Source organism: Terrapene carolina, unplaced genomic scaffold (genome assembly GCF_002925995.2).
Source record: "Terrapene carolina triunguis isolate 2854851 unplaced genomic scaffold, T_m_triunguis-2.0 Scaffold234, whole genome shotgun sequence".
In the NCBI taxonomy this organism is placed as follows: Eukaryota; Metazoa; Chordata; order Testudines; family Emydidae; genus Terrapene; species Terrapene triunguis.
The window spans coordinates 10,886,671-10,900,799 of NW_020664585.1; the positions used below are offsets into that span (position 1 = coordinate 10,886,671).

Here is a 14,129-nt window from a genome sequence, read left to right on the forward strand (position 1 = left end):
TGCTTTAGTCAGCTCTTATCTTTGGATTTGAGTCATCCTCAGATAAAAGAGAAAGCAGAACCCGCGGCCAGTCAGAGGCGGCCAACAAAGCTACTCTGTTTCATAAGCCAAATCCAATGGTTTTGGGGACAGGATTACTCAGGGGATGGGTGATGCAGTTTTTCACCTGTGGGTCACTGGTTCAAATCCATCCCAGATCAATAGTGACCGAAAATCTGGAGGCTGTTTGGTAGCCTCCCTTAAAGCGCCATCTCCAAAGCCCATTGAAAGAAATGGAAAGACTCTCATTAACTTGAATGGACTTTGGATCAGTCCCAAAATGTCTCACTGCAGTCCCTAATAAACATGCCTCCACATTGCAATTGGCACTAATTGGCCCCTGGGTTGGCAGTCTCAGCAGAGATTGACTGAATGGTCAGGGACAATGTACTACGCTCCCAGCTCTTAGAGAGGCTCCCTGCAGATTGTGATGATAGAAGAATATTAGTGGGACAGCATGGGGAAGTGGCACTGCCGTCTCCTATGCCACACCTGTCTGGCTAGAGGATTTCAGTCTGCACGGCACCTTTCAGCAGCACTAACATCACATTTTAAAAAGCCGATTAAAAGGGCATTGTTCCCCACACATTCCAACTTCCAAATGAGGGTGCAGATTACTATTCCAATGCAAGGTAAGGCTCGGGCAACGCACGCTGAATAAAACAAGTCTTCGGCCGTGCTACTTCTCATCCCACTGGCAAGAGCATGCTTGGCTCTCACGCATAACTTACCTAAATGGATTTTGTCACACTTTAAAATTAGAAAGGGCTTAGTTAGTAAAGTGTCAGAAGGGGCTGGTTTTTATGGTACCCACAGATCCATAATATGCATGGCACAGCTTTTCTCATCAGTATCCTAGAGCCCTGTTATGCTTGTTGTGGAATAGTCCTGCCGGAGTTCCAAAAGTTAAAATGCTGGCTTCTTGTAGAAATCTGCACCCAGTATTGGGGAAAGGTAAGGTTGTTGTAGCAACGGTCCTAATCATTTTAACGGAGATAGGAAATTTCCAATAAATTTTAATGTTGATATGACCCAGGATAGAATCTATAGTCAGATGCATTAATCAGAAAGTAATTATCTTTTCTCTTAGAGATTTCTAACTTAAAAAATACAGTTCAGCAAATTGACTGATATGCTGCTGTTACGGAATCACAAATCCATGACAGTAATCAAAAAAGAAATTGCAGAATAGAAAAGGGTGGTAGGGTATTAAGTGATAGTCTATTAAAAAAAAAGTATACAATTTTAAGATGTAAAAGTGTTCTTTTGAAGATTAGCTTCTAATCACCAGGTTCAATTGCACTGCATTTTGGTACTTACAAACACGAAATTACATGCTTCATAAATAATGAAAGCTCAACAATGCTAACCTGAGCTAGTCCCAACTCACAGAAATATATAAGCAGTTTAACAGTTTTGCTTTCATTGCTGTTCTCCCTGAACAGCAGACTTTGGCTAATATGGTTTTTATTTAAAAAAAAAATTGTTATTTCCGTCCCTGTGCCCCTCCCCCCCCCCCAAAAAAACCCCAACCTGACTCTGACAAGGTCACAGGGAACTCTGAAGTGCCAGACTACGAAGAGTTACACATATTGAAAGGTTTGCACCTAAATCATCATTAACTAAGTGCAGAGTGAGGTACTACAAAGGTTTGCAGATTTGTGATACCCTTGGGATTCTTCACGAACACTGCAGATAATACAAAGAAGGTTAACTCTATCCTCAGTTTGTCAGTAATCATGAGACCCCTGCCATATATCTATGCTTCCTCTCAAGAGGGGTAGCCGTGTTAGTCTGGATCTGTAAAAAGCGACAAAGAGTCCTGTGGCACTTTATAGACTAACAGACTATACCTGCCTCTGGAAATTTCCACTACATGCATCTGACGAAGTGAGTATTCACCCACGAAAGCTCATGCTCCTATACGTCTGTTAGTCTATAAGGTGCCACAGGACTCTTTGTCGCTTTATGCTTCCTCTGTCACCCTTTACCCCAAACACCTGTTGCCTTGCAAAATGTCATTTGCTGCTAACTTTGTAGACTTCATATTGAAGTGAGTATACAATTCTAGACTTATTGACAACACATTGTCCCGTTTATCTGTCAAGTGACGACAGAGTACTGGTTGTTTTGCACCAACTACAAGGAACATGGTTGTTTCTTTTTTTAAAGATTGGATGACCCAAAAAATATGATCAACTCTACCCAGCTATGTTTTGGGTTATGGACATACATAGGCAGAAATAGTGTTTTTCTCTGCTGGCACTGCTAGGAAGGCAACACATTCTTTCATCCAGACATGGTGCATACCCACCCCCCAATAATACAGATTATATAAAATAGATCAGATCTAGAGTTTCAGCTCTGAATACCTCCGAACTTTGTGGAAGTTCAGATCTGGATCCAACTTCCCTCAAGCCTCCCTCAGTTATCAACAAACTGGCAGAGCTCACCTGCTACTTGACAGTGAGAACTAGCATATGAAAACATTCCTGCAAAGCAACGCGTTTATAAAAAACATGGCTAGAATGTGATAGGTGACCACAATCCCAGATGGAAGCAGCTGTTTCAACTATGATATCTACTGCAGCATTGGAAACTAGAGCCGATAAAAAAAAAAGTGTGTGTGTGAGAGAGAGAAGTGAAAAACTATTTGGTGAAATAAAGCATCAGAATGACATCTGAGTTGTTTTAAAGTTGGTAAATTACAATAATAGCCTATATCAGTTATGTGTAGTTCTGACATGCACAACAACACCCTCAACCTTCACTAATGGCATAATAATTAACTGGCTGTCACTAGGCAACAATCCAAGTTCGTTTTATTTTTAAACACTTCATGATTGATTTTTCTTTTTCTTTCAGTGCTAAATAATAACACGTGTCAATATTTTCTAATTGATGATCTAGGAGCAGACACTGGGCAATCAAATCTTAGATGATTATACTTCATCCCTGACAGTAAGGTAATTTAAGGGGGGAGGAACCACGCAATCATTGTTTCCAGTGTGAATCTGGAGCATCCAAGTGTCTTCTTAGATGAGATCAAGGTCAAAGAACTACATGTTTTTTGAAGCATCTTCTCTGTATAGTGATTATGGAGTTATCCTTGTGAGCAGGGTGATGGAAAATAGATATTTGGTTTTACATAGTGTTTTTCATTCTCCACGTACTTCACATTCTTTGGAAAGTGACACATTGTGACGGGTTGCCCCTCACATAAATCAGAGCCACAGTTCGAAAGCAATACAAGCTTCCAGTTCAGGAAGAGGCTTAAGCATGGGCTTAGATTTAAATGGTGACAATGGGAGTATACGTGTGCTTAAAGGTAGGCAGGTCCATAAGTACCTTGCTGAAGTTGGTGCCCAAGGACACCCTTGTGTGCTATGGTAGGCGTGAGGTTGGAATACTGGGGATGTCATGACCATGCACTCAATCCCTGCTCTCCTTGAGGTTAACAGCAAAAACTCTATTCAAAGGGAGCAGGATTAGACCCTATGCAGGCAACTGTGGAAGCCTTTATGCACACACTCAGCAATAAATGAGACAGCTTTGGAGTCAGAAGCAGTTTTACTGAGATACTCGTGTAGAACATCTAGGTACATACTCATGTAGACACACACAGGATAGACTTTACTTGGTTATATTTTTAATAAGTTAATGAAGCAGCTTGACTTTCAGCCTTGAGAGAGAGTGAAATAACCTTTCACCCAGTATCCCAGATGCGGTGACAGTTCTGCACATTCTTCTTATTTTATTTATGAAGCCTGGCCCATCTTGAGGAAATGTGAGCTTGAGACGTGTGAATGGGTAAGGAATTACATTTGTATTTTGTAACTCAAAGGACAACGGGTCATAGGTTATGACCTGGAAGACAACAGGTCCCAACAGTCAAGAGTCTTAGCTGTTCACCTAAACACAAGGGTTTGAGATCATCTGGGTAGAATAATCCCTTCCTGCTAGTCTCTAATTTTACTTATCTGGGAAGGAGACAAACTCGTAACTAAGAAAACACACCTTAAAAGGAGAACGCCTACTTGTGTGATGGCACACAAGACATTGCCTGGTTTCCCAAATGGCAGCTCCTGACTGACTATGAAGCATCCAAGACCAGCAAGCTAAAGAGCAGATACTTTTTCTAAGTAACTTTATTCTTTTTGTCTCCTTAACAGGACATTTGAACACCTATGCAGGGATGTGTACCAGGAAAGACCTATCCCAGTCTTTTTGTGGGGAGGGGGTGTCCATTAATAGTAATAGCAAGTGCGTATATATGCAGAGTATAAGGTACCATTAGGAATGGATTAACCTATGTTTAAAGCAAATCTTATCATAGATCTCTAAGAATCACTTGGGATACATAAAAAATTGAATCTTAGCCTATTCTTTCCACAAGGGAAAATTAAAGCTGCTAAGTAAACCCCATAGAGATTGCAAGTTTGATAAGTAATTTAATCATTTGTGTTATGTTAGCTTTGTGATTTGATTACTGTTGCATTCATGCAATAACTTGACCAATTGTTGGTCTTAAGTTGAATGTTTCGTAGTTATCCAATTTGAAATTGTATTACTGTTAACAGTTTGATTTGACTAACTCAATTTGTATTGTAATATCAATATTAATTATATTCTTAATACTTTAGGGAAATAAAATAAATTATCTCACTTTGTAGTTGTTAGTGTTCTTGAATGAAAATTGTAACTGGTTTTCTCTGATCAGCTAGCAACAAGGTAAGAACATTGGACTCAAGTCCTAAGAAAAACCTCATCATTGGAGTGGAGCTCTTCCCTACCCTTTTGCACAGAATGTATGTACCTTTGCTGCCATAGTTGTAAACAACATTCAGACCTCGCAAAGTAATGGGTAGTTCCTTACCATGGCCAAAGGCAGGACTCCTACAAGATCCTTCTGGCTTACGTAGATCTTGGAGACTCCTAGATCAGATGTCGTATCCCCAGGATATTCAACCTGCCACGTGATAAGCTGGGTCCCAGGTAGATCACTTAGGTCTTCAATTTCAAAATCAATCTGCATGATCTCTGAGGAAGGACTGCCGGCCCTGGAAAAAAAGAGAGAGATGCCTTAATTCAGGTGAGTGACAAACCAGCAAGATAATTGCATCTATACTAATAAATCATTGGATTATTGCTCTTCCTAAGAGAGGACTTATGGGACGTAGGAATTAGAAATAAATTAATTATTTGCATGTATTATCCCAGGATCTTAGTGTACTTTACATACATTCTCTAGGCCTCGCACCTGCAAAATTGGTAGCTAAGTACTATCTGTGCTTTACAGATAGGGAAATGGAGGCAGAGAGAGGTTAAGTGTTGAGGTTAAAGTCATAGAGTGGGTTAGTGGCAGATCCAGGAATGCCTGACTCCAAAACTCTGTGTTCCAACCACCAGATTATATTTCCCCCTTGTTAAAAGCAACATGCAAAAAGAATAACCTAGAGGCAGTTGCCCACTGAGATGTGAGACTAGTGTAGCCCCTTCCTTCGAAGCAGCTTCTGTCCTTTGAAAAGGGGAGGATGGAGGAAACTGGAGGCTATTTCTGGCTCTGCCCCGTCTCACTGTGACACCCTGGGCAAACACCTTAAACTCTCTGATATTCAGTTTCCTCCATCTGTAAAATGGGGACAATAGTGCTTACAGCTTTACTTCCTCAGGGTGTTACAAGGCTGGCTTGATGTTGGCAAAGCATTCTGGGATCTTTGGGTAAAAGGTAGTAGAGAACTACAATGTTTTATCGGCGATATCCCTGGATCACCTGCATTAGAGTGTCTGATATATCACAATTACAGGGCTGTTTATTTGTATAATGTATCTTTTGTACACCGTGTTACAAAATCCATTAGAGAGCAAATGAATCACAACCAAAAGGGTAAATGGAGGCTGTACAGGAGAGATTTAAAGTGGGGAACTGATCAGGGGCTCAGAGGATTAGATCCTGTAAACCTTGTGATAAAATCAGCTACTGCATAGGAAACAGTGCGGTAAAGATTCTATGGACCACTTGCTTTTATAAAGGGGCCCAAAAACCTCAGGATGTACAGTGAAGTTCCCTAGCACTGCAACATTTTGAGGGATATTGAAGCTGACAGTGATTTTACTCCTCAGCCACTGAAGGCCATTTAGTGGTCTTTAATGCAGGTGTGTAGGGGTGAATGGTGAAGGTTGAATCTATTTCAATGCAGGGATGAGACCCGAAGGCTTGAGAGGAAGGAAGGAATGTCACAGTTACAGACGGATCACAAGCTGCTCGAGCAACCCTGTCTCAGAGGGCACAACTGGAAGAGAGAGAAAACAGCAAGCGGCTGATGGGAAAACTTTTAAACCTTGCAATCTTCCCTGGTTGCTGTAGGAAGAGAGTTAAAACTAGTCATCTCTTTGATCAGAACCAGTTGTGACAAGAGCCCCAATTCAGGACTGCTCCCAAAATGCCCAGGTTTTTTATCATTTCAGCTCTCTTCAATTCCTTGTCTAAAACCACTGCTTGGAGATTTTAATCTGCACACCGCTGAAAGTCTGGACTCTAATGGATGTATTGAGTCATTGCTGTCACACAGAGAATTTAAAAAAGGAGCCTTTGCATCAGTTCCACACTTGCAGAATGAATGTCGCTGAATGATTTTACATTTTATTCAATTCCTCATCACTTTATGTCAAACCCATGAGAGTGCAATTTGCAAACTAATACTGAATGCAACAATATTCTACCCTGACCTTAGTGGGACCAGAAAACTGCTTTATGCAGCTGCAGCAATTGAAACTCAGTTAGCCTTACTGTATAAACAGGAACAGACCATGCATTACCCATAAATGCATGATACTGATCTCCCTTTGCACAATACATGCCAACTCTACTTCTGTTAAAGAAACAAATTTAATCATTGTACGGGCGCATCCTGGTTCTGAGCTCTCTTTCTGGTTGCCTTTTTTTAATCTTTTACTGCACCGGTGGCCACTGCGCTGTAGAATTGGTGCTGTCACAGGCAGTGTCTCCTGTCAGTCATGGACATAATGTGCTACTGGGGAGGTTGGCATTGCAGAGGAGAAGGCATGTGTAGGCTAGTGGCAGTTGCAAGGAGAGGATTTAACAAAAAGAAAGAATCAATGAAAACTTTTCAAGACATGGAGGGGACTAAAAGGCAAGAGGGAGAAGTGAACGGCAGAGGAAGCGAGGGAAAGATGAAGGAGAAGAGAAGGGAATTGGATGATAGGATAACAGAAAAATGGGAGAGGCTAGAGAAGAACAGAGGAGTCTCCATTCTCCTCCCCACCCCTCCACACACACCTTTTTGACTCCTTTAAAAAAAATTTCTCTTCACACTCTGTACACTTACTTCCCTCTTCCCGCCTCTATGCCATCCTTCTCCTCCTTAGCTCCGGGTATGTCTACACTACGAAATTAGGTCGATTTTATAGAAGTCAATCTTTAGAAATCTATTTTATACAGTCGATTGTGTATGTCCCCACTAAGCGCATTAAGTTGGCAGAGTGCATCCTCAGTACCGTGGCTAGCATCGACTCACGGAGCGGTGCACTGTGGGCGGCTATCCCACAGTTTCCACAGTCTCCGCTGCCCATTGGAATTCTGGGTTAAGCTCCCAATGCCTGATGGGGCAAAAACATTGTCGCGGGTGGTTTTGGGTATATGTCGTCATCTCCCCTCCCTCTGTGAAAGCAACTATAGACAATCATTTCGCGCCTTTTTTACTGGGTTACCTGTGTAGACGCCATAGCACGGCAAGCATGGAGCCCGCTCAGTTCACCGCTGCTGTTGTGAGCATTGTAAACACCTCACGCATTATACTGTAGTATGTGCAGAAACCTGGCTAGGAGAGGGTAGCACGAGGACGATTGTGAGGAGGACATGGACACAGATGCTCCCGAAAGCACGGGATGTGGCAATTGGGACATCATGGTGGCAGTGGGGCTGGTTGATACAGTGGAACGCCGATTCTGGGCTGGCAAACAACACATAGTGTTACAGGTATGGGATGATTCCCAGTGGCTGCGAAACTTTCGCATGCGTAAGGCCACTTTCCTGGAACTCTGTGAGTTGCTTTCCCCCGCCCTGAAGCGCAGGAATACCAAGATGAGAGCTGCCCTGACAGTTGAGAAGTGAGTGGCGATAGCCCTGTGGAAGCTTGCAATGCCTGACTGCTACTGGTTAGTCGGGAATCAATTTGGAGTGGGCAAATCTACTGTGGGGACTGCTGTGATTCAAGTAACCAATGCAATCACTGACCTTCTGCTATCAAGGGTAGTGACCCTGGGAAATGTGGAGGTCATAGTAGATGGCTTTGCTGCAATGGGGTTCCCTAACTGTGGTGGGGCGATAGACAGAACGCATATCCCTATCGTGGCACTGGACCACCTTGCCAACCAGTACGTGAGCCACAAGGGGCACTTCTCAATGGTGCTGCAAGCACTGGTGGATCACAAGGGACGTTTCACCAACACAAACGTGGGATGGCCGGCCCGGGAAAGGTGCATGATGCTCGCATCTTTAGGAATTCTGGGCTGTTTGAACAGCTGCAAGAAGGGACTTACTTCCCAGACCAGAAAAGTACTGTGGGGGATGTTGAAATGCCAATAGTTATCCTTGGAGACCCAGCCTACTCTTTGCTCCCATGGCTCATGAAGCCATACACAGGCAGCCTGGACAGTAGTAAGGAGCAGTTCAACTACAGGCTAAGCAAGTGCAGAATGGTGGTAGAATGTGCCTTTGGACGTTTAAAAGCTCGCTGGCGCTGTTTGCTGACTAGGTTAGACCTCAGCGCAACCAATATTCCCATTGTTATTGCTGCTTGCTGTGTGCTCCATAATATCTGTGAAGGTAAGGGGGAGACGTTTATGGTGGGGTGAAAGGTTGAGGCAAATCGCCTGGTGGCCAATTTTGAGCAGCCAGACACCAGGGTGATTAGAAGAGCACAGCTAGGTGCGCTGCACATCAGAGAGGCTTTGAAAACCAGTTTCATGACTGGCCAGGCTACCGTGTGAGAGTTGTGTGTGTTTCTCCTTGATGCAAACCCACCCCCTTTGTTGATTTTAATTCCCTGTAAGCCAACGACCCTCCCCTCTTGGGTCACAGCTGGCAAAGAAAATAAATTCACTATTGTTTTGAAACCAGGCATTCTTTCTTTATTAATTAAAAAAAAAGTGAGATAACTGACAAGGTAGCCCGGGTGGGGTGGGGTGGGGTGTGGGAGAAGGGAAGGACAAGGCCACATTGCTTATTGTAGCCATACTACAAATCAAAACTGTTTGAATGACAGCCTTCTGTTGCTTGGGCCATCCTCTGGAGTGGAGTGGCTGGGTGCCTGGAGCCTCCTGGATATGGAACTTGTGTGTCCCTATTGTAGCCTCTGTCCATCATGCCCTGTGCGATTTTGGCATATATATTAGCATTTCTTCTTTTTGATCAGAGTTCTGCCTGCACAGATTCTTCTCCCCATACAGCAATCAGATCCAGTGTTTCCCTTTCGGTCCATGCTGGAGCTCGTTTGCGGTTCTGGGGGGACCGCATGGTCACCTGTGCTGCTGAGCTCGCCACGCTGACCGAACAGGAAATGAAATTCAAAATTTCCCGGGGCTTTTCCTGTGTACCTGGCTAGTGCATTGGAGTTGAAAGTGCTGTCCAGAGTGGTCACATTGGAGCACTCTGGGATAGCTCCCAGAGGCCAATAACATCAAATTGCATTTGCACTACCCCAAATTCGACCCAGCAAGGTCGATTTTAGCGCTACTCCCCTCGGCGGGGAGGAGTACAGAAGTCAATTTTAAAAGCCCTTTATGTCGATGGAACTGGGTTGGTTGTGTAGATGCATTCATTATAAAATCGACATAACATGGCTAAATTCAACCTAACCCCGTAGTGTAGACCAGGGCTCAGACACTTATCAAGCAGGGTCCTTAACCGTCTGCCTAGCTTTAGTCCCACTGACATCAATGGGATCAAGTGCTAACAGTTAGGCTTGTGCTTTTGTACTTTGTTAAATCGGGCCTCAATTTTTACCCATCAGGCAAAACTCTCCCTGCAGTCACTGGGAGTTAAACCTGAACAAAGACTAGGTAAAAAAGATCAATAAGGAAATTAAAGTGTTGCACATTTTGTGGACTCGCAAAGATTTCCTCTTTTAGACTGTAAGATTTTTGAGGTAAGGGGTCATTTATCATACTCATTTTCAGCACCTACCCCAATGGAATCCAACTGGGTTGAGGCCTTTAGGTGCTACCACAATACGAATATTAAATAAAAACAACAAGAGGAAAGGCCCCTTCATTAGGAAGCATCTTCTTTGCACGTTTTCCCTTAAATGCTACTGCAGGCCAAAGTAAAATGAAATGATTTTCATACCCTCTGTGATATTCTCAACTGTCAAAGAACAAGGACGACAACATAGCAATGCCTGTGGAAATGGGACACACTATGAGCCCTACAGCTGGCCAAAAATGTTTTTTTCTCCCCACTGAATATTCATATTTCCACTGAAAAATTGGAATACTTAAATATTTTATCCCCAAACCAAAATATATCTATTAGGAACGCTGCCACAGTATCTCATGGGAGCTGTAGTTTGGGATTCTTCATATTCCTAGTTTCTGCTGTAGGCTGGGCTCCTTGGTTGGACTACATCACCATGGTCTCCCCTTGACAGTTTTAACCTTTCATGAAAAACTACAATTTAATCCAAAAAAAAATAATTTTCCATTGAAAAACAGTTTCAACCTCACCTAGTTAGCAATAGAAGGCTCTTTTCCTTACACGTTTATGACAGATCAAGAAGTGTTTTAGCAATCAATAAGGATCTCAACATTGATACAAAAAATGTACAGAAAAGTGTAAAGGGTTCTATGACCCATGCTCAGATCAAGCCTAAAACCACCAAGACAGGAACTTTTGCTTAATTAGTTAACTTGAAATTTTAACTTTACTCTTCACCGCTATGAATATCTTTGCACATATAATTCTGATGAAGCATCTTCCAGTAGTAAAACGGCCAAACTGAAAAACAATTAGCAGTTGTAAATCCTCTATAGAGAAATAAGCCAAACATTCTACCCTGTGAATAAGAACGGGGGGGAAAAAGGTCACATCTGCCTTAGAGCTAACAGAAGTTCCCAGTGGCTTTGTGAAGAGGGTGGGGTGTCTCTCTGGTTAGCACAAGACAAAAAGGCAACATATTAATTCCAATCAGAAAAAGCAGCCAACTGTCCAAGCGTCAGTGTGAGTTTATCTGAATTGCTAATGTGTTTTTCTTTCATTTCCTACAAACCAGTGAAATACCACTCAGGACTTAAGCTTCTGAAAGCACAGTTTAAAATGTAAGTGGTGAAACCTGCACAAACAAATGGGATCATCATAAAAAGTGTTTTGGTCACACTGAAAATAATCATGACTTGTTTAGTCAAGGTATAGTTGGATTTTAATATAGGATTGGAGCTTGTTTGGTATCTATAATATTTTGATCTTTCATGCATTCTCGGAGACTTAAAATTCTAGTTGTCCTGCATGGAATTTCCTGCACTATGAAGAATTCCATTGAATATCATTGTGCCTGTCCACACAAAAATTTTAAGTCATGTTAGAGCAGGGGTGGGCAAACTTTTTGGCCTGAGGGCCGCATCGGTTTCCAAAATTGTATGGAGAGCCGGTTAGGGGAGGTTGTGCCTCTCCAAACAGTCAGGCATGGCCTGGCCCCCGCCCCCATCCGACCCCTCCTGCTTCTCACCCCCGGATGGCCCCCTGGGACTCCTGTCCCATCCAACCCCCCCTTGTTCCCTGTGCCCTGACAGCTCCTGGAACCCCCGTCCCTGACTGCCCCCTGCCACCCAATCCAACCCCAGCTCTCATTCCTGACTGCCCCCTGGGACCCCTGCCCCATCCAACCACCTCTTCTCCCTGACCACCCCAGGAACTCCTACCCCTGACTGCCCCCCCGGCGCCCCATCCAACGCCCCCCTCCTCCTTCCTGACTGCCCCCTGGGAACCCCTGCCCCCATTCAACCCCCCTGTTCCCTGCCCTCTGACTGCCCCGACCCCTATCCCCACCCCCTGACCACCACCCCGGACTCCCCTGCCCTCTATCCAACTCCCCCGCTCTCTCCCCCCTTACCGCGCTGCCTGGAGCAGCGGTGGCTGGTGGCGCTACAGCCGTGCCGCCCGGAGCCAGCCACGCCACCACGCAGCACAGACCACCGGGTCAGGCTGGGATCTGCATCTGCGCTGCCCCAGGAGCTCGCCGCCCCGCCGCCCAGAGCATTGCGCCGGCGGCAGAGCGAGCTGAGGCTGCAGGGAAGGGGGAACAGCAGGGGAGGAGCCGGGGGCAAGCCTCCCGGGCCAGGAGCTCAGGGGCCGGGCAGGATGTGGCCCGCGGGACAGATGTGGCCCGCAGGCCGTAGTTTGCCCACCTCTGTGTTAGAGCATCATGTTTGTTAACACAACTCCTTATGGTTGCGTTCTAATAGACCTTAATTTTCCAATGAAGAAAAGTCTATTGAGTAGCCAGCCACTGGCACTTTAACCGCTCCACTGTCTAACCCTCCTCAGAACAGGCCTAGACAATATGATGGCGAAATCACCATTGCACATGGGCTATGTGTCTTCAGTAGTGCTGTGGCATCATTGCCACCATGTGTGCAGCTACTCTAGTGGTAGCAACAGTGGGAAATTTTAGGATTAAAAATCCTGGTATGGAAAAGGCCAGAGTGTTCACTCTGGCAGGTCAAGCTGTGTTGAAAACTGAGCTGAAACAATGCTTGAAGCTAATGTGGACAGTCCCTTTCTGTGTGGTTCTGATCTGAATGTGTAGCTGGCACTGTGGGGCTCCCACATTCATTGTCTCTTGGTGACTCCATAGCAGGTCCGTTATGTTTGCAAGAAAGGGCAACTTTTGTGACTGTCACTATGGAGAAGTCACTCTCGGATAGGAAAGGACAAGGTGTGCTCTTATAGGTTCCCACCCTGGCCCAAATAAATTACCGTATATTACAGAGTAGTTAAGGGGCAAATGAGCTGGGAGGTAAAGAGGCTTTATCTGAAGCTAAGCTAATTCTACTGATGAGAGACACAAGCCGGACAAGAATCCAACTCCCTCTCCCATAGTAGTGTTAGCTCTATTTTTATCATTTGTATTATAGTAGTGCCAAGAAGTCACAACTGAGATAAGGGCCCCCTTGTGCTACATGTCGGACAGCTACACAGTAAGAGACTGTCCCTACCCCAAGAGCTTACAATTTAAACAGACAAGACAGACAAAGAGGGGAGAGGGTGAAGGAAGCATCCTTATCCCCATTTTACACGTGAAAAATTGAGCAAAGAAAGCGATTTTGCCCAAGGTTACACAGGGTGTCTGCAGCAAAGCCAGGAAGTGAACCCAGATCTCCTGAGTGCCAGTCGCGTGCTTTAACCACAAGCCAAAATGACTTCCCTGCTTGGCATTGCTAGCAGGAGTAAAAAGGTCTTGCTGCCACTAAAGTTAACAGACACAACCGAACCACTGGGTGGAGATCTGGTGTGTAACAAGGTGCCAACATTATTACCGTGACTTTTCTTGCCATAGCTCATTTCCCAGCCCAATGCGGATAGGGTCAAGTACTTGAATGCCTGAGGGGAGAATCTTTCCCTTCTGTCTGTGAGTCTCTCCACACTTGCTTCCCTTTGGTTTAGCAGTCTGTCTCCTCCCCTGAAGTCCTCTTCCAGCATAGGGTCACACCTATGCTCCTACAGAGCAGCATATTCCTAGCAGTGCCAGGACTGTGTGATCTTTGGTATTTTCAAAGTGCTACTGGGAATGTGCTACTGAACAGGCTCCTTTGCTGCTGGGTACACTCCGGGTGGGGTGGGCTAGAGAAGGCAGGAAGAAAAGAAGGAGAAACTAACAAAGGGAAAGAGAGACAGACAAACTGTAGTGGCATGACGAGAGGGACACATATGGCAGAGGAAGGAAGGGAGACCAGAAATGAACCTTAAGGAGCAGAGAATTGTAGCTAAGAAGGAGAAGGATAGTGATATAGAGACACAAGGGAGAAGTGTGTGTGTGTGTGTGTGTGTGTGTGTGTGTGTGTGTGTGTGTGTG

The 14,129-nt window shown here is 44.5% G+C and overlaps 1 protein-coding gene across 1 annotated transcript in view; it reads right to left on the minus strand.

The window, feature by feature from the left end:
* The window catches only part of TMEM132D (transmembrane protein 132D), a 408,468-nt gene that overhangs the window by 136,811 nt on the left and 257,528 nt on the right, over positions 1-14,129 (minus strand). Inside the window, exon 4 of the mRNA XM_026656977.1 lies at positions 4,916-5,099. Coding sequence (XP_026512762.1) covers positions 4,916-5,099 — 184 coding nt within the window. The remainder of the gene's footprint in view (positions 1-4,915; positions 5,100-14,129) is intronic.